At 38.0% G+C, this 20,630-nt stretch overlaps 2 protein-coding genes across 5 annotated transcripts in view; both read right to left on the bottom strand.

The window, feature by feature from the left end:
- Positions 1–2,049: 2,049 nt before the first annotated feature.
- On the bottom strand, positions 2,050–3,609 carry LOC130929993 (C-X-C chemokine receptor type 4-like). The gene is made up of 4 exons (XM_057857649.1): positions 3,537–3,609; positions 3,250–3,458; positions 2,907–3,190; positions 2,050–2,807 (listed from the first exon to the last, which is right to left on the bottom strand). The coding sequence occupies exons 1-4, from the start codon at positions 3,549–3,551 to the stop codon at positions 2,212–2,214; spliced, it is 1,104 nt and encodes a 367-aa protein (XP_057713632.1). The 5' UTR covers positions 3,552–3,609; the 3' UTR covers positions 2,050–2,211.
- A 2,143-nt stretch (positions 3,610–5,752) lies between these two features.
- Positions 5,753–20,630, bottom strand: part of si:ch211-227n13.3 (uncharacterized) — a 22,377-nt gene continuing 7,499 nt past the window's right edge. Inside the window, exons 1-7 of one of the 4 annotated variants that reach the window (XM_057857546.1) lie at positions 18,101–18,262; positions 15,520–15,600; positions 15,024–15,447; positions 13,733–13,777; positions 13,567–13,642; positions 10,138–10,260; positions 5,753–10,065 (exon numbers count right to left, since the gene is read on the bottom strand). In XM_057857546.1, the coding sequence (XP_057713529.1) occupies positions 9,678–10,065; positions 10,138–10,260; positions 13,567–13,642; positions 13,733–13,777; positions 15,024–15,405 (1,014 nt within the window). In that variant the 5' untranslated portion in view covers positions 15,406–15,447; positions 15,520–15,600; positions 18,101–18,262 and the 3' untranslated portion in view covers positions 5,753–9,677. The other 3 variants (XM_057857548.1, XM_057857547.1, XM_057857549.1) reach the window with 3 other exon arrangements.

Genomic DNA, 20,630 nt, shown 5'->3' with positions numbered 1-20,630 from the left:
CCTCAGACCTGCTTCAGGTAGAATTCTCAACCCCCCAATGTTCGACTCAAAGTACACCCTTGAGTGCCACATTAGCCATGCTTGAAGGGTACTACTTAAAACATCAAATTTATAACAAATAAACGTAATATGAAACCATAAAACTACTTGTGCTCTCCAGTTGTCTTTCTCAAGTCCATGCTCCAAAACATTGCACTATATTTTGCAATATATTTCAAGTATACAGTTCAGGTATTCAAAAATACAGAATCTTTTTATATAAAATATGGGGGCTAATTGCCCATTTTTAATTTTCAATGGATGTCGTACAACCTTTTGTGACAACAGATTTGTGTCTCAGAAGAAAACGTCAGACTCACGCACAAACATGTCCACAGACAATATGGCTGATTGACCCATTTTCATGCGTCATTTTACAGAGGAATTTTATTGTATCCATGCTTGGCATCAGCGGCTTTAAATATGTGGATTCAGTCGGCTGATCATGAAGTATTGCTATACAAGGGTGTTGAGATTAAGCACACGATATACTGTGGATTGCGACATTTTCCTATCACATGCACTGAACCATCAAATATTTCCTCGTACAAAGTGTTAACTGGATTCATATGGTAATTTATAACGGTAATGTGTTGTGGTACCGTTGGTCATAAGTGTAAATTTGGGAGGCCATGCATGAATCCAGTGTTTCCTAACAATTAGTGAGTCAAGACATACATTTTACTATCATGTCATATCGAAACACAAATGTAATAAAAAAGTATGAATAGTGAAATACTTTTACTCAGTTTGAAATGTAGGTGTGCCAAATTGAACACTGAACAACGGCGTGACTTCTATCATTGGCAACATTGCGTCACAGGTTTATTGTACCTTCTGCCTTTCAATTGGTTAAGCATTTAATGGTTCTTCTTATCACTATATATTGTTGGCATGAATTGATAAATAAATAAAGTGTATGTTTGTAATGAATACAAGTGCGTATGTTTGCATAGGGACGGTAGGGACAAAACACTAACAACTTTTAGGATGCTTTTAGGATGTCCCCGCCAACTTTTAAGCAACCTTATTTAATTATATAATGAATTCAGTTATATAGGTAATTTAGATTGTCTTCCCATTGTTGTAAGGATAGAATTGACCTTACCGTTATCAAGTGAATTATTTTCATTATGTTCAGACTTACATTTACCCCTTTTCACTTGCTTAAACTGCCGGTCCATTTTCCCCCTCTAACGCACATTTGATTGGCTGATGCATTTATTAAAAATGTATTAATTTATTTTCTACATTATTTAAAAAATAAATAAATAAATATTTGCAGCCTATGCAGACATTTTTTTTAGATAATCATATTAATCATTATCAAGGTAAAAAGTTTTCATTTTTTGTTGAGTTTGACTGTGCTTGTGGACAAAAAGAGTTGTTTTACCTAAAGGAAGCCTCCATTTTTATTTACTGTATTTTTATTATAACGTGACTAAGAAGTTTTTTTAGTTAAATTTAATTTATTTTCTATATCTAGACCGACAATTTTGAGTGGTCTTACGCCAAATGTTTATTTTTTTGCATTCCTGGAAAGTTAAGAGAATATTATTAAGTTTGTATTTATTATGTTAATATAATTTATGTTAAAATATTGCAATTTAAATTTGCTAAAAAAAATCCAGACATTTATTCTGGAAGTTTTCAAAATGTTTCTTTAGTAGTTTTTGAAAACAAAGGTATGAATCGAATGGTGTATCACTTGAACCAATACGCAAGAAAGTTAGTACAACACAGATTTATTTTGCATTGATCATTTAGCCTATTAATTAATTAGGTTTATATTCGTGAGAAATCTACTCCTAACCCCCGTTCACCCAATCTGTTTGGTCTTATTAATGTCCCATCCCCAGCAAAAAGTGTACATGCAGGTTATGCTTTTATATCGTCCCTACCAATATTGAGACAAAACTTACACCCTTGATTTCATGCGTTTGTAATTAAGTCGTCATCCAGGAGGAATAAGAAACATGACACAACACTTTCACATGTTTTTGTCTTATTTATTATAAACTACTATAATACAGTGAAAGCACGGGAATACTGTACAGGAATCCAAAAAGAGAGTATTTACAAAAGAAGTGAGAGGTGTCTGCCAGCAGACTGTTCCTGTGTAAAATTCTTTCTAATAAACACATGCACACACATTCGCAGAATAATCTAACATTAACTAGAGTGCAAACTGGATGACTCCGACTCAGTGGTTGTTGAGGCCCCGTTGCGTCTTCTCGGTAAAACCTTCAAACTGGATGCTCGGCTCAGAGTTAAGGCTCTGCGGGCTGAATTCTTGAAACCTGCGCCCAGGAAGGCATAAAGCAGCGGGTTTAAGCAACAATGAGCAAACGCCATTGGCTCTGCCACCGCCAGCCACACGCCCAGGACCGCTTCCAGGTTGCAGCTACGGGGAAGAACCTCCAAACGCAGCATTGCGTCCACAGAAATGCCAGCTCCGTAGGGCAGCCAGCACACAAAGAAGCAGAGCACCAGCGCAATAGTGGTCCTCACTGCTCGTCGCTTCTGCCTTTGGCCACCGAGAGGGCCTCGAGTCAGCCTGGTGACGATGACGCAGTAACACACCAGGAGCACCAGACCCGGGATCACTAGGCCCACGAGGACGAGCTGCAGGTGAAAGACTGCCACCCAGAGAGGAGCATTTTCCGCTGGGTAAAATCTTTGGCAGAGGGTGCTTCCCTCGCCTCCTTCTTGTGTCCGGGCAAATATCAAGTCAGGAACGGCCAGTAGACCAGCTGGCAACCATGCACCTGCAGTCATAAATTGCCCAAACACAGATTAATGGAGACCAATAGAAAACAAGGAGATGATATAGTGGACCTTGTACACAAATAAATAGAGACACTCACCAACATAGACCAATCTGTGTGCCAGCATCTGCCTCAAGCCACCCGTGTTGGTGTCTGTAGCTCGGACCACTGCTAGGTATCGATCCAAACTGATGAAAGCCAAGATAAGCACGCTGCCGTACAAGTTGACCGTGTAAATCACATGTACACCAACGCAGCTGGCTGCACCGAAGCGCCAGTCAGCCAGTGCTGCGTCCACCGCCCAGAATGGAAGCGCCAGCACAAAGAGCAGATCGGCAGCTGAGAGGTGAAGCCGGTACCGGTCAGTGAGGCTGGATTTCGACCTGATAACAAGCAAAGTTAGCAAAAAGTATTTGACCCTAAAGTCATCCGGGTGTCTCACCTGCGCTGGCAGCCCAGAACAAAGACCACCAGACCGTTTCCAGTGATGCCCAGGAGGAAAATCAGAGCATAGACCACAGGCAAAAAGACCTGCTGAAAGTCAGACGTCATCAGGTGCTCCACTTCACAAGGCTCCTCCAGATCCACCCCAATATCACCAGAACCAGAGCCAGAACTTGTGTCATTGTACTCGTACTCAAAGAGGATATGCTGCAAACCACAGTGATGATTAAACACATACTGTATGAAGGAATTTCCTTTGCCCTAATTTGTCTACAGAACACTTACCTCATAGTATGACATGATGAACTCTCCTTTCCCGGCAGAGTGAGGTTGGAACTCAAGAGGACATGTTATATACCACGGTGATGCTCCTCCCTCAAACACTCTGACCCATCTGTGTTCCTGCCGAAATGCTTTTCCTGTTTTTGAGGTGTCAGGTGCTGATACTGCTTCTATCGCAGGATGCTGTCCGTTGTGTACACGCCGCTTGAATTGTTTTGGCCCTGAGACCCCGGCTTTGTGATGACCAAGGTCTATTGGCAATCGGAAAGAACGCAGGAGAGGTACAGACAATGTGCGTGTATATGGTGGGAGGTTCACTTACTGCGTCACGGATGATGATGTTGTCCAAGATATGAACGTTAATAATATGTAAGATTTTAAATGATCCCAGACTAAATTATGATTTAGCAAGAATATTATTTGGTTCTACTGGATTTTAGTGCCACCTTTAATACAGCAAACTATATATTTTTTAACATGTCTCAGAAATATCTGCCGCTGTGGTGGTGTTCACAAATTGTTCACTTCTTGCCTCACAGACAGAACTTTTATGGTGTGTATGGATACCTGCTTCCTCAGGTGGTCATCTGGTGTACCCCAAGGTTCAATTTTATGTCCAGTGCTTTTTAATCCCTAAACACTCCCTCTTGGCTGTGTCGTCAGCATACATGGAGTAGGTTTTTATAGTTACGCTGATAAGCAATTCTACATCTTTGGGTCTCCTGATGACACAACTGCATTATTAACAGTGGCGCCACCAGGGGGTGGCCACGGCCACCCCTATAAATTGGTTGGCCACCCCACTGGCCACCCCGCTTGCCAGTATTTCGTTAGATTGTTGTAGCATCAGTTATGCATTTAATAAATTAATGCATTTATTTCGTTTTGTTAAATGTCAAATTTATCGCGTTAACAGGCGGTAATTTAAAAAAATTAATCACGTGAAAATATTTATCATAATTATCGCATTCACAGTACGACTCATTCACGCATTGCCGCAAACAGCCTACAATGACGCCGTTTTACTTATATACAGAGATAAGAGGCAGTGTCAAGTGAGTGGAGTAGATAAAAGCATTCATTGGGGCCGTACTTTTTGGCAAAAGCTTTGTTATCTCTCCCACAGCAACTATAAATATTGTGGGAGGCGACGTGGGGAAGAATGACAGGAGTTGATCTTTTTTTTAACACCCTGTAGTAATTATTTTCTGTTACGCCCCCCCCAAGGAAGACGTAAATGTTTCGCGCCCCCCCAACTCTCTGCCGCCACTGTAAATAGTATCATTTGTCTATAATATTACTATTATAAGTACGCCTCAGCCTAACACTGTGTCCTTTTTTCTATTAAAGAAAAAAAGTAACATAGATCAACTTATAATAAAGTATAACTTTATTAACATTGTTTTGCTTGTAACAGAAAAGACTTCACGCGCATCAATTTGCCTGAAGTAAAAAAAAAAAAAAAAAAAAAAAAAGTCACATCCAAACTGTAAAATTACACTCAAGGTACATTTTTGACCATTTGATACTGAAAAATAAAATGTAATAAAATCAGTAAATAATAAAAAATTCAAATTGATTAGAAACATTTACTCTTCAGGACAACATGCCAAAAAATTTGACCGAAAAAACAAAACTGAATAGAAGGGGGGAAAAAGTGTCTTTGGACAGAAGGAAAGTTTTTATTTTCGCTGATTCACCACAGTGCTCACTGCTTTACTGATATAACACTGACAAAGCGGGACGATTGTTAGCAATATTCGGCACGTTTTCGCTGAAAAACAATCAAGTGGCTTATCAGTGAGATTGAGGTCTAATGTTTTTAAGTGGCGTCTTAACTGATTTGGCTTCAGACTCTCCGCTATAATCATTTTTAGACTCAGTAAACAGTGGTCTTTCCTCATTTCCCACTATATTAAAAGTCAAAGCCAAAAGGCCCAAAAAAGCGCATTCTCGGCGGCCGAGGGAGAACCGGAGGTGAGGGTGGTGGTCGTGACGATCCCAAGCCGAAAACGGCACTTCTCGGCTGGACAGACACGTGAGAACCGGAGAAGACTGTGGGTCGCTGCGTGAGTCCAGCTCTACACGAAGTCTCTTCCGTGTGCTCTTGCTTACTTCAAAAATACTGCACGCACTTTGAAAATGAGAGCGCCACTGCCACCCACGGAGTGGATGTGCAAGTACACTTTATTCTAGTACGGCAAAAAAAAAAAAAAAAAAAGCATGTTCCCCGAGGTCACTCGCGCCACCCTTGGCATCGCTCTGCGCCCCCCTGGGGGGGCGCGCCCCACCATTTGAGAAGTACTGCTGTAGTGCATCCAACGCAGAGAAGATATAGCATTTGCAGCCACCACACACAGTCATGGTTGCACCACTTCCCATCATGCATTTGGGCAGAACAGTTAAGTCGCTATAGTATCATTTACTGAAAGCTCAACAAATACACTAGATGGCAATATTTAGTCACAATATACAAACTCACATTTATCTTTTAAGAATTACAAGTCTTTCTATCCGTGGATCCCTTTCACAGAACGAATGTTAATGCCATCTTGTGGATTTATTGTTATAATAAACAAACACAGTACTTTTGTACAGTATGTTGAATGTATATATCCGTCTTATCTTTCCATTCCAACAATAATTTACAGAAAAATATGGCATATTTTAGAGATGGTTTGAATTGCGATTAATTACGGTTAGTTAATTTTTAAGCTGTGATTAACCCGATTAAAAATTTTAATCGTTTGACAGCCCTAGTTAAATGTACACCTTATGCCTAATATATACATAACACAATAAAACAGAATTATTGTGGGACTCATAATGTTGACTGGACAGTTACGGACTATGCACATTAAATCATTAGTAAAATCAAATATTACACAATACACCAAAGTATATCAGTAGCTGTGTCCTTAAGTCTTTCTGATAGTTTTCCCCTGACCTTTTTACTGCAATAATATAATGAAAACCTGAAATTATGGCTTTTAGTTTTGGCCACCCCAAGATTTTAAGTGGCCCCATCTGGCCACCCCTATGAAAAATTTCTGGAGGCGCCACTGATTATTAACATTAAATCTTAGATGGCAGAAAACTTTCTTCCGCTTGACAAGGACAAAAATGAAGGTTTAGAGAGAAACCTAAACCTGTACTACTGTCAGTCTTTTAATCCTTCTCCACATGTGACAAACCAGAGGTACAGAAAATGTGGAGAAATCACTGCATGCAAGCGGCTGAAAACATCGAATGCCCGTGACCATTAATTCCTCAAGCAGCTCTCTATCAGAAAATGACATCAAAGGATGAAGGTGTTAGGAATATCACATGGGCTGGGGAACACGCCTGAAAACCAATGTCAGTAAGTACAGTTCGGTGCGACATTTGTAAGTGCAACACAAAACTTTATGATGCAAACCAAACAGCATATAACAACACCCAGAAATACCACCTCTGGGCCCGAGCTCATTAAGATGGACTGATGCAAAGTGTAATAGTGTTTTATGGTCTGATGACATTTCAAATTGTTTTGGTAAATTGTGGACGTTGTCCTCCGGGCCAAAGAGGAAAACAACCGTCCAGACTGTTAAGGACACAAAGTTCAAAAGCAAGCATCTATGATGGTATGGGTGGGCATTATTGCCAATGGCTTAGGTAATTTAGACAGCTGTAAATGCTGAATAGTACATACAGGTTTTGAAGAAACATGCTGCCAATTTAGAGATGTCCCGAACGATCGGGATGCCGATCGATCGGGTCCGATCACGTCATTTTCAAAGTATCGGAATCGGCAAAAAAATATCGGACATGCCTTTTTTAAATATATTTTTTAATTAAATCGTTTTCTAACTGTATTTAACGTTACAGACATAATATGTTACACTCATCCAGAGTCTTTAGTTTAGGCTTAAGGTAGGGTTATCAAATTCATCCCGTTAACGGCGGTAATTAATTTTTTAAAAAATTTATCACGTTAAAATATTTAACGCATGCGCTGCACGACCCACTCACGCATTGTCGCGTTCAATCTGTAATGGCGCCGTGTTACCTATATACATAGAGCTAAAAGGCAGCGTAAAATGAGTAGAGAGAATTTTGGCAGCCTTTGGAGCCTTTTTTTAATTGGCTAAAACCTTACAATCCCTCTCCCTACGATTAGAAATATCATGGGAAGCGATGTGGGGAAGAAAGGTAGTAACTGATCTTTTTCTTAACACCCTATGTTATTTCCCAACGCAGAGAACATATATCAATTGGTACCATTACGCAGTCATGGTTGCACTTCCCATCATGCATTTGGGCAGAACAGTTAAATGGCTACAGTATCATTTACTGGAAGCTCAACAATTACACTAGATGTCAATATTTAGTCACAATATACAAAGTCACATTTATCCTTTAAGAATTACAAGTCTTTCTATCCGTGGATCCCTCTCACAGAAAGAATGTTAATAATGTAAATGCCATCTTGAGGATTTATTGTCATAATAACCAAATACAGTACTTATGTACTGTATGTTGAATGTATATATTCGTCCGAGTTTTATTCATTTTTTTCTTAATCCATTGTCAAAATGTATATGATCGGGAAAAATTATCGGGAATGATTGGAATTGAATCGGGAGCAAAAAAAAAAGCAATCGGATCGGGAAATATCGGGATCGGCAGATACTCAAACTAAAACGATCGGGATCGGATCGGGAGCAAAAAAACATGATCGGAACAACCCTAGCTGCCATACAAGCAAAGTCTTTTTTGATGGACACCCCTGCTTTTTTCAGTTTGACGTTACAAAATTTTGCATGTGTATCAACAGCGTGGCTTCATAGCAAAATAGTGCGGATAATAGACTGGCCTGCTCGCAGTTCAGACCAGTTTCCCATTGAATGTGTGGCGAATTATGCAGCGTAAAATCGACAATGGAGACCCCGGACTTCTGAACAGCTGATGCGGTTCATCAGGCAAAAATTTGAAAGAATTCCACCAAAAAAGCTTCAACAGTTAGTGTCCTTAAATGTTGTTAAAGGCAACATCGCAACTTCGTTGGAATTTGGCTGTAGTATAATAGATATCTAAATCAGAGATTAAAAAAGAAAAAAAAAAAAAACAACTTAGCCACACAATAAAAAAGTTAAACATTGTAGGCCTTAATCTTAAATCACAGCAGCCTATTGTTCTTTACATGCGGGACAACATTTCTTAAACTTCACTGCAATGGTGCATAGACTGTGCAAGCAGTCCTAGTGCGGTGGTTTGCTCAGTGTGCTATTATACAGAAAAAGTCAATGTCATCGATTGTTCCTCCCAATACAGTATTTTGGTTACCCTTTTGAAACGTATCGGTTTTGTGCATTGTGGAGCTGGTCTGCAGACACACTTCCTGTCTCGGCTGTCAATGCCCATCCTCTCTTTATATACTAATCCCATAAACAAACAGCAAACCAACTCCTAAATTCAAAGCGTTATACTTTCTGAAGAGTGCCAGCCCCTTATCTCAACTTCCTCTCCTTTCCTCTATGCGCACAAGTATCTGGTTTACAAATCTCAGAAACAACATTCCTCAGTAAACCACGTTGACTGACGGACACCTGCCACTGATTTTTAAGAGGCCGACATCGGGACTGTTTTTCTTATTGGTGAAAATAAATGAGTTAATAATAGAAAATTACTGTAAACAAAACTTTATTTCTAGAAATTTAGAGTATGTATGTGCAATTTAATCGATTTTTGTAATTTGTGTGGCTCAATAGACAATGCAAAACTTGCAAACTATGCTTTTAATTTAGCACAAAAAGGCCAGACAGAAATAAATCTTTGAACTGTAATACAAACATTTAAGGAAAAAAAACATAATTCGTGCATGAAACGGTTTAACTGTTTTCTTGCACTATAGGGAAGGTGTTGAATTAGTGATTTGTCGAAGTCTTTGAAGGATGTAGAAAACCTTCACTGGTATAAATAAAACATGGAATTCTACTTCCTTTATTCTGAACTATTGTCAACTATAACTTTAAATAGACTCAAAAATGCAATAACATATAAACTAACGTAACTGGATTACACCTCATAAGAAACACTTCCTTTGCCAGGAAAAATAGGAACAAACAATTTGAATGATTTTTTTACCAGAAAAGGAGCAAGTATCTACTGGGTTTCATTAAAAATTGTGCTCCTGTTGCCACGTACTTGGGCGAGCAATTCTTGAAATTCTGTCTTTTTTGTTGGTGCTCTCTGCTTCTGTGCAGTGTAGCCAAGCTTTGATGTTTCCAACAACGATTTCGACGGATGGACGTTCACAGTCGCATTTTTGTCGCCTTCATCCATGTTTTGTCCTTTAACGTCCATATCTTCGGAAGTCGAGTGAAACCTGCTCTGATCTGACCGGTGTCCACTGTTGTTCTGCGGGAGGCTGTTGCCAAGGTGACGCTTCTGTCTGGTGACGCGAGGACCCTGAGAATCATTTCTTGCCCTCTTTTTTCGGTTTCTCTTGCCTCCCTTCTTCACCTGAACTTTTCGGAACTGTCTGAGGTTCCTGAACAAACACATTTGTCACAATTCACAGTCTCGTGTGGAAAATGTGCACTGTGAGATTTAAAGCATTTACCTCTGAAGGAAAATATGGAGCCTTGAGCACAGGTTTTTAGGTCTATTATGCTGCTTTTTCTGCTTTGCTTTTTTGCTTCGATTCAAATGTGTGTGAAGAAGCTCCAAAGTGTGGGAAAGCTTCCTGTAAAAAAAAAAAATCAAGGTTTAAAAGAAAAAGAATGCTACGTGATTAAACTTATTTTTGATTGAAGTAGCACATGCCAATGCAGTACAGTACTATAGTGCAAAGCCGCTCGCAATTGTGGCTCTTGGGCAGTGAAAGAAGAGAAAGCTAGTGAAATACTTAAGAAAAAATAAAAAAAAATAGAGGAACCATTTAAAGCAGGGGTGTCCAAACTTTTTGCAAAGGGGGCCAGATTTGGTGTCGTAAAAATGTGGGGGGCCGACCTTGGCTGACGTTTTTTATGTAGAACAATTAGGGCAGTTAAAATTATCGCGTTAACGGGCGTTAAAATTTTTTTTTTTTTTTAATTAATCACGTTAAAATATTTGACGCATTTAACGCACATGCCCCGCTGAAACATTAGAATGACAGCAAAGTGTCATTTCCACTTGTTAGTGTTTTTTGGTGTTTTTGCACCCTCTGCTGGCGCTTTGGTGCGACTGATTTTATGGGATTCAGGCTTCAGCACCATAATTATTATTGACATCAACAATGGCGAGCTACTAGTTTATTTTTTGATTGAAAATTTTTACAAACTTTTTTAAAACGAAAACATTAAGAGGGGTTTTAACATAAAATTTCTATAACTTGTACAAACATTTATCTTTTAAGAACTACAAGTCTTTCTATCCATGGATCGCTTTAAGAGAATGTTAATAATGTTAATGCCGTCTTGTTGATTTATTGTTATAATAAGCAAAGTTCAAATAAACAGTACTTATGTACAGTATGTTGAATGTATATATCCGTCTTGTCTTATCTTTCCATTCCAACAATAATTTACAGAAAAATATGGCATATTTTATAGATGGTTTGAATTGCGATTAATTACGATTAATTTTTAAGCTGTGATTAACTCGATTAAAATTTTTAATCATTTGACAGCCCTAAGAACAATATATTTAAGCAAATTTTAGCAAGCCATTCTGTGCGTCACATTTGCTTTATTATTTTTAAAAATGAATAATTTCAACAATCTCACAACTAGCCTTTGTGGCATTCTCTTTCGACTCTCGGGCTCTTGCGAAATACTACTGTGAAATAAACTAGCTTCAAGTTGCTTCAATTTCTCACAACGTATCCTCCCTGTAATCTTGTCGTACATGTCAGCGTGTCTTGTTTGGTAATATCGCCTCACATTGAACTCTTTAAAAACAGTGACTGTCTCTGACATATTTTCGATTGAAGGGATAAGAAAGCTGTCTAAAATTTAAATGAAAACTTGTGCATTTATTGAAGATTTAACTACAGCCATCTCCCCAGTGCGTTTGCCTGACATGGAACCCTATATCGTCAAAGACTGAAGGAATTTTGATGTTTTCTTCAGGCAGTCATCTTTGTAAATCTCACTGGAACAGCACAAGTTCCGGCATCATCACCTTGTCCAATGCAGATTCTTGACTCTTGACAAGGCTATGATGCTGGAACTTTGGTTTGGTGTTTTACGTCCATATCCATAAAGAATTCAGGGATTTAAGCATTTACTCACAAGAATTTTCACCGGAAAAGCTCTGTTTACATATGGCGGCCGCCACATTGACTGACAGACTAGCATCATCCTTCGACGTATTTACGTAAAATAAATGCTAACTTTTGAACTAATTCATTATTTTTTCAAGATTTTTATCTGAGTTTGTTCTACATGATAAAATGTCTGAGTGAGTGCTCGTCCGAGACTGGTGATTCTATACTTTTTGCTAGGGGTTGTAGTAAGATAAGCACATTCATATTTTCTTAAATAAATAGCCATATAATAATTCTCAACAGTGTTGGCCTCTTGGGCTTCAATACCATGAAAAGTTTGAACTAATTGGCTGCAAAGCATCATTGTTTTAAGATGCTTCTAGTGCTGCAACAATTATTCGTTTAATAAGAGAGGCGTTGAAATGGTTTGTTTTGAAAGTGTTTGCAATTCTATTGATTTGGGAGGACACACTGCCCTCTAGTGGCAACAGTGAATATGACATAACTCAATTTAACATGGCTGAATCCAGCTGCTCCCTGTTAAGACCAACATACGGTACGTTTTTCTTTGAGCTAATGTTTTTTTATGCATTCGTAATTTACTTTATAGGTATGTTCAGACATTTTTTGTGGGAATATGTGTTTGAACGATTTGTGAAGAACATTGAAAACAAACAAAAAAAGCATTTTATAGCATTAAAGCTAGTGGACTTTTGCTATTCAAGTTAGTCAATTGTTCTCTTGTTGTACTTACATCCTCATTTATTTATCTATTAGAGGTGCATGATAATTATCGGTCCAATAATTATTGGTCCAATAATAGGAATTATGACGTCATCCCAATAAATCCGATAACAAAATATGCTATCGGGCCTATTAATAATATTTTTGGCACGATGTCGAATTGGGATGTGTGTGTTTGTTTCAACTCCTGTTTTGCCAGTATGCAAAGTTTTGTTACTATTCTAGAGGCCGTATTTTTCCTTCACTGAGTTATGAACCTTACTATGGCAATTAGCAAATGTTTGCATTTTACAGTGTTATGTTTACAAGTTCTTGAGAGGCCTTTTGGTTATTGATAGGCTTGCTGTTCTATAATTGCCAGTGCTAATTGTTCAGGGGAACACATCGTCAATGATATTGATTGATTGTGATTGACTCAAATTAAATTTATTTGAAAAAAATAATATGGGCACTTTATCTGAAGTCAAAACTGTTCTTGTCTGTCTTTTGTTCATTATAATAATGTTCATGTCATCATGAATATTCTGGTTCGGTCAAAGGCAAATCTATGCTGGACAATACGGACAACTTGGAGTGTTCAATCACACTATCGTGCATGTTTTTGGAATGTGGGAGGAAGGCCGTGTACCCGGAGAGAACCCACGCAGGCACGGACTCTTTGACTTAATGACGTGCAATTAATTGTCATTCTTTGTGAAGTTGACAGAAGCCAATTCTTCTGCTTACCCTTACAAGCAGCACTGACCCTCTCTGCCTCATAAGTGCCACAAAATGGCTGGTGGCGACTTGTGGTATAGTTGCTGGGTCAGTAAAGCAATTTAACCAAAATATTAATGGGCTTTATTACTCAAGTCAAATGGCAATGTATCTAGTATATATATTGCAATCCATCGCCGAACGATATTTTGTCCCAAATCTAATATTCACAGACTATGCACAGGCCACATTGTTGTGGTCATTTCACCAAAGCTTTTACAAACCAGAGTTCCAAAAAGGGACGCAATATAAATTGCATTTGTATTGTCCTAACTATTTTGGAATCCGGTCTCTACTTACCCTATTGGGTATGTTAGCCTCCTTGGCATCCACTTTTTGAGCAATACCCAATGATCGCATGTTAAGGAGGTGGGATCTGAAATACAAATCACATGAATCTTTTTAACAAAGCGTTTATTTAATCTATGCGAAAACTTCATAATGACATTGACGGGTCAGGTTCGACCTTCACTGCGCCACGCCTTCAAGTAGGAGGCCATCCCACAATCTGCTTCAGTTATTTGCAGTCGGTCGCAGCGACACATGCAGCGATCCAACGCCGGATTTATGTTGAAAAAGTACAAAAGCTGAACCGCATGCAAACAGGAAGGATTGTCTCAGGAGTGATTTGTCCGAGGATTCAATTAGGTAATTATTATATTTTTCGTTTTTTTTCACAAGAATTTTAAACGTAAAAAGCTCTTTGTTGTAAGGCTGCCGCCACATTGTCTAACAGACTAGCATCATTCTTCGACATATTTACGTAAAATGAATGCTAACTGCACGTTTTTTTTGCTTTTAACCAAGACTGTTTTACGTCCATATCTACAAAGAATTCAGGGATTTAGGCATTTATTCACAAGAATTTTCACCGGAAAAGCTCTGTTTGCATAAGGCGGCTGCCTCATTGACTGACAGACTGGCATCGTACTTCGACATATTTACGTAAAATAAATGCTAACTGCACTTTTTTTTTTTTTTTTTTTAAGCCTTTAACCAAGAATCAAGACTATTTTACATCCATATCTATAAAGGATTCAGGGATTTAAGCATTTATTTACAAGAATTTTCTCCGGAAAAGCTCTGTTTACATAAGGCAGCCGCCACATTGACTAACAGACTAGCATCATCCTTCAACATATTTACGTAAAATAAATGCTAACTGCACGTTTTTTTTGCTTTTAAGCAAGAATCAAGAGTGTTTTACGTCCATGTCTATAACGAATTCAGGGATTTAAGCATTTATTCACAAGAATTTTCAACGAAAAAAGCTCTTTGTCTGTGATTCCACTCGGTCAGCTTTGACCGCCACGTCAACAATGCAGGCCCCCTATTAATCGGCCCCGCGCCCCGTCAATATCGTTATGAAGTCTATGATCTACATAGAGAGTACATACTATTTAATGCAGGTTGTGTGATGGGCTTCTGTATTATGAACAGGAGTGGAAATGGAAAACATTAAAATAAGTCAATCCGGAGTAATTACACAAAGTGTTCTTATATATTCCCTGAAATACTACAATGTACTCCCCACTATATCTCGGTTTATTGTTCGAGCCTCTGCTATAACTCGTTAATAACAGTAGCACCTTACCCAGCTACATTAGCCGTACGTAATAATTCAACATTTTTTCTCGTGCTAACAGTACAACTTTAATCTCGGAGTCCTTTTTTTATGTTCTTTGGCTCCAGTTCTCAGTCATATGTGTGACAGGAAAAAGCATAAAAAAAAACCCAATAACCCTCGGTGTACCTACCATTATCCAAGAATTTATCTTTGATGGGTGTTTTAAGCCTCTTTGCCCTCTGGTAGAGCTTCTGGCATAAAGGGCAAAGGCCTGTTGGTGATTTTCGCTTTTTGTAGGGAGCTGAGGCTTTTGTAGGGGAAGAACTAGTACTCGGGCAACCAGACTCCAATGAACTATCTAATTCTCTGTCAAGGAGCTGTGTGCCATTAGCCTTCTCAGGCTGCTCCACCACGTGACTGTTATCAAAGAGGTTACCGAGGTTTTCATCCTCCTGGTTATTTTTTGTGACACCAAATTTTGTCTTCCTCGTATAATTCTTTGTCCGCCTTACAAATACATGTTCACTTGTGCTGGAACTTTTGTCACGCTGCTTCTTTGATTTTGTTTTCATGGCAACTTTTAAATTCAGGAAGTCAGGCTGTAGAATAAGGAGCTGTAAGAAAGAGGCTGTTATCAGTAAGTGAAGACATAATACGAATATTACACCTTTTAGGTTACACCTCACCTTTGAGAGACAACCTTTAGCTGTTATGATTCGGTGTATGATTCAAAGCAATATGATTCATATTCAGTCCCATCTGGAGACCTGTTGAATTTAAAACAACAAAAACAAATCTGACGCAGTGAAAGTTAAATTAACACCACTTCTTTTGACAGTAAAGACTGAATATTAAGCCTGTCGTTTTTAACGTTCTGTAATGTACGTAACGTCTTAACGTCCTAAATGTGACAGGCTGCCCCTCTTTAAAAAGAAAGTAGCCTACACAACCACCATCCTTGACAAAAATGTTAGGTAATAATAACTGTAAAACATTAGCTATCATGCTGCACGAAGTGTAAAACATTAGCTATCATGCTGCTCGATTCAATGAACGAACGATACACTGACTCCGGTGTGGGAGTATTTTGGTTTCAAACCAAACAAAAACAAATCTACATGCTCATATCTCCCAGGTCCGCCTTATAAACTTGCAGTTCCGCTATATCACCTGTGGGTGGCAATGCTTTGCATTTGTAAAGACATTGGCTGAATTCACATACCTACTAATTAAAATACTGTACTGCTGTTATTACAACTTCATTTTATCATGTTTACTTCTAGTTAGATAGACCATTTTTATTTTATTTTTAATTTATATCGGCAAAACTTCACGTCTACATGTAAATCACTTTGGACCAAAACCATCGATTTTGATGGGCTCTAAATTGGCACAGAAAAAAATGACAATGCGTTTGCCACCTAATTTTTTTTCTACACTAAGCTAGCTTTCAAATCCCTCGCTTATCGCTGTTAATGTGGACCAGAACGGACCGCGTGAATTGAAAAAGTGAAGCAGGGCCACTTCACCCCCTTTTTCAACATTTTACTTCTGTATATATAATATCAATAAGTAAATATAAAACTATGAATGCATGTTATCCCTAGAACATTAAAGAATAGTTTGAAACATGTAAATAAAATATTACTATAAATAACATGAACTAATGTAGAAATAATACAAACTTGAAATTCATTCTCTCATGATACGTGTAAGTATACATATATACACAGATGCAAATTGTGTACATGTGTACATGAATACGTTTTCAGGACTCTTATTCTTAAAATAAGATGCAGTACTTATAAGCGGTTAAAAAATCCGCAATGCACTGAAGGCGCGAAAGTTGAGCCGCAAAGTAACGAGAAATCACTGACCATATATATATATCTATGGCGGAAAACACTCAGGTGACTTGAAGTTCCGCTCTGAGACCCCCAATTTAGCCAACTTTCAAAATTGTCCGATATGCAAGTGTGATACATCATTGGAAAGCTTAAAATCTCCATTTTCTGGGGGAAGAAAATTTTTGAACAGGAGGGCATTTTAAAAAATAAAAAGTTTTTGAACAGCAAAACCCTTTATGGAGGTGAGACTGCACAAGAGCAGAATTACAGACGCCATGACTTTAATGAGATATTATCGCGTACTTACCTTGTTTTGATCCAAAAACTCCATGTAGCATGTATCGCTGGGTGTCAAGACACAGCTGTGAATGGCCACAGCTCGATTTTAATGGGATTTTATGGGTGAAACATGGTCATATAACAAGGGTCGCAAAGCAGAAATCGCAGACATCAAGGAGTGGTCGAGACTAACCCTAACCCTAACCCTTATCATCTAACATGTCGGAGAAAATTAGTAACAAAAAAAAATACAAATAAGCGATAGTTATGCGGTATATACCCGTGATTTTTTTTTACAGACGCCATTTTTTTCATTGTGACATAATTTGTTCAAAAGTTTAAACTATATGAGCGAATTAAAAAAAAAAAAAAAAATTAATAGTTTTGTTGTTGTTTTTTTTAAATGAAATATTAGAAATCAATTAATGATTCTAAGCTAAAAACGACAGACATTTTGAATAATGAATATAATGAATTACCTTCGTTTTATGGCTGGATTGAAACAAAAGCGGTTGCGCGATGTCTGTAAACTGGGTTTTCAGGGTAAAATGGACAAATTAAAAATAGTTCGGGGGCTAAATGCGCCATGAATCTGCTATGGCAGCATATAGACTTATTGTTCAATCAAACACAACAGTTGCTTTGGCTTAAAATACAGCAGTTTCTTTTAAAGAGGAGTGCAAGGGCAGAAACTGCTTTTTCAGTCTTGTCTGTGTTTTCCGCCATATATATTTACATATATAATAAAAAATATATAGTACAGTATATCCTCACAAGGGTCGCGTGGGTGCCAGAGCCTATCCTAGCATACTATGGGCAGCAGGTGGGTTACACCCTGAATTGGTTCGATAATAATTTAATGTTCGCGAATATTAAAGACATTAACATCCAGTTTTAAGACACAAATATGAAAACTGTACTTGTATGCAGTGATATGAGACAATATATCGCCCACGAAAATGTGTTATCGCGACAGGCCTACTGAATATCATTAAATATTGCATCTCAAAAGTTGAAATCATGTACCTCGGCTTTTAAAATGCTGAATAAAACATTTTAAAATGTAAGTAAAGACGAAAAGAATCGTCCCTGACGTGCTCCAACAAAGACAAAACAAGCAACCAAGTAGCATTCAACATACTTGATCTTAGAAGCCTCATACGGGTATTATGTTTGTGTATCCACTTTCACAGCTGGACTCAGCACCAAACTTTGAACGACCGTGCTAGTTGGACTCTTCCTGGGTTTCTTCTTCGTCTGCTCCACGTTAAACAATCACAAAACACTGCCCCCTCGCGGTTTGTCTATCGCTGTCCTGTAGCGCATAAATATAATAATTGAATGTAAGGAAAACGTACACCCAAAAAATAAATAAATAAATAAATAAAATTAAAAAAAAATAAAAAACGACGACGACATTCATTCATTTATTCACAACCTACAATGATCAAAGATGACACATCATTTCGATGTGTTGTTTTCATCAGCATTATGACACCAGATCCAGCCAAATCCTGTTTGAGTCATAATGCAAGTGATACTCACACATATGAGAGCTGGGCGATCTGGCCCGAAAAAATGATCAAGATTCATTCCCCCCCAATGTCTTCTGTTAGCGTTTTAACTTTTTTTTTTTTTTTTTTAATGTTCTTTAACTGGTAGATTTAAAGAATCTAATGAGAAAAAAAACTAGAGAGTCGTTCAACTTTTCTTTCATATATGAAGTAAATATTAAAGATAAGGGTACACTTCTCATGGTCAATATTTGAAACAGCAGACCCAAAGTTTTATTTAATGTAAAGTTAAATACAAAGTCAAGAAAAAATAAAATGAATGACATAAAAATACATCTGAAAAAATACGATGAATAAATTGATCAATGCAAGGAATGTATAAAAATAACTTTGGCTCCCAAAAATAAAAATACAAAACTTTTTATGACAAGCTTAAACTTGTGAATCTTTAAGTCTGGACTTGCTAAGTTGAGTTGAAAGAAACAAATTATGAGCAAATTCAAAAATGTCATTGCATGTAATTGACTTTCCAATACTATATGAATTTAAAATTAAGACTTTGCCGGTAAAATGCTGTCTACAAAACGTGTAAAGCAAAACAAACAAAATGAATGAATTAAACAAAACAAAAAAAATTATAATGGTTCAAAATTTATTTTCGAACATATCATGTGACTAGCACCTTAGAGACGATTATTCGCTTTGCTTAGCCAATACCACCTGAGGACGGAAGAAACAAGATGGATATACGTATTTTTTTTTTCAAACCTAAGCTTTCAAAAGTAACAACAACAAAAAACTGAGCGAGAACCAAGGATTTAAGTTGGGGCTATGAAATGCCCGAGAGCACGGCCAAAATGGTGAGCGGCGTTTCAGTTTGTCCCACTAAAGACGCTAATTGTACAACAGAGCCACAACCGGACGTCCTTGGCCAAAAGCATTGCTGTCCTTACGCAGCCTGATTTAGAATTCCCCTAAAAAATGATGGGAAACAAAAAAACGTTCATTTTCAATGTATGATTATAAATATTCCAGGCTGGAATATTCAGTCAAAAAGGATGCCACCTCCTGTTTGCCTGCCGCCATTTTCAAACTCACCACGGTGATGATTTGTTTCTAAAAGGGTGTGAGTGACTGGGAAAACTTGGCGTTAAATTGGATATCTCCTCGGAACGCAAAAATCGTCTACTTTTCCACAGAAAAACGCGCCCACTCACACACGCACGCACACCCATACATAGCTGGGATGCCTGTATTTACGAGCATGGGCTAAGCTACTAACCGAGCATATATCTTGTAGGTTCATTTTATTGCTGACACTGCGTTTTGGGGTCATCAACATGTTTTGTCCTCCCTGCCACAAAAGTCAAACTCCGCCTATGAATACACAGTATGTGTTATTTCGTCATATGTGCCACGTTTCATTAAATGTCTCGGCTGGTAACTGAAATCTACACGAAATTTGTCTCATTTTGACCATTTTGTCTCGGTTTTGACCATAAAATCGCCCAGACCTAACACGCTTCATTTTGTTGGCTAATAAGAGTGCTTTTATGTTTCATGGGGCAGGTGTACCGACAGCATGGCATCTTGCTAACTGCACCTCGGCCAAAGTTCTTGCCAACCACATTTCCCATGTGTCTATGCATCGACAACACTGACTCTATTTACCTCAATAGCCAAAAGATGGGAGGACAAGCCATATTTCAAAAAGCCCCAAAACACATTCATGTGAAAGTGCAGCCCCCATTGGTATAAGGGTTGTTTGTCAGCCATAGCACAGGTAAAGTCCTTGCATGTATACAGTGAGGAGCTGAAGTATTTGCACCACTTGTGATTTAGCAAGTTCACCCACTTAGAAAATAGGTAGAGATCTGAAATTTCAATCATAGATGTATTTCCACTTATAGAGGCATAATCTTAAAATAATCCAGAAATCATATTTTATATATTTTTAAAAATTATTTATTTGTTATTTACTTCGGTTCATAACTATTTGTACCCGAGAATAAGCAATAATTATGACACTCAAAGAGTTGTCAGTCTACCTTAAAAAAAGTCCCAACTTTAACCAATGAGTAATCCCCCACCCACCACCCGTTTGAGAACCTGTGCACTTCACAGTCAGTCATAATCCAACTGCTACCATGGGCAAGA

This window comes from Corythoichthys intestinalis, chromosome 14, assembly GCF_030265065.1.
Source record: "Corythoichthys intestinalis isolate RoL2023-P3 chromosome 14, ASM3026506v1, whole genome shotgun sequence".
Classification (NCBI taxonomy): Eukaryota; Metazoa; Chordata; class Actinopteri; order Syngnathiformes; family Syngnathidae; genus Corythoichthys; species Corythoichthys intestinalis.
The sequence above is the reverse complement of the archived record's forward strand: the minus strand, read 5'-3'. Positions and strand labels throughout refer to the sequence as shown.

What these genes read in the sequence shown, in the direction of transcription:
- LOC130929993 (XM_057857649.1), bottom strand. An exon ending in GTTCTGGGCTGCCAGCGCAG is followed by an intron (nt 3,191 to 3,249) that starts GTGAGACACCCG and finishes GCTTGTTATCAG; the next exon opens with GTCGAAATCCAGCCTCACTG. An exon ending in ACACAGATTGGTCTATGTTG is followed by an intron (nt 2,808 to 2,906) that starts GTGAGTGTCTCT and finishes TTATGACTGCAG; the next exon opens with GTGCATGGTTGCCAGCTGGT.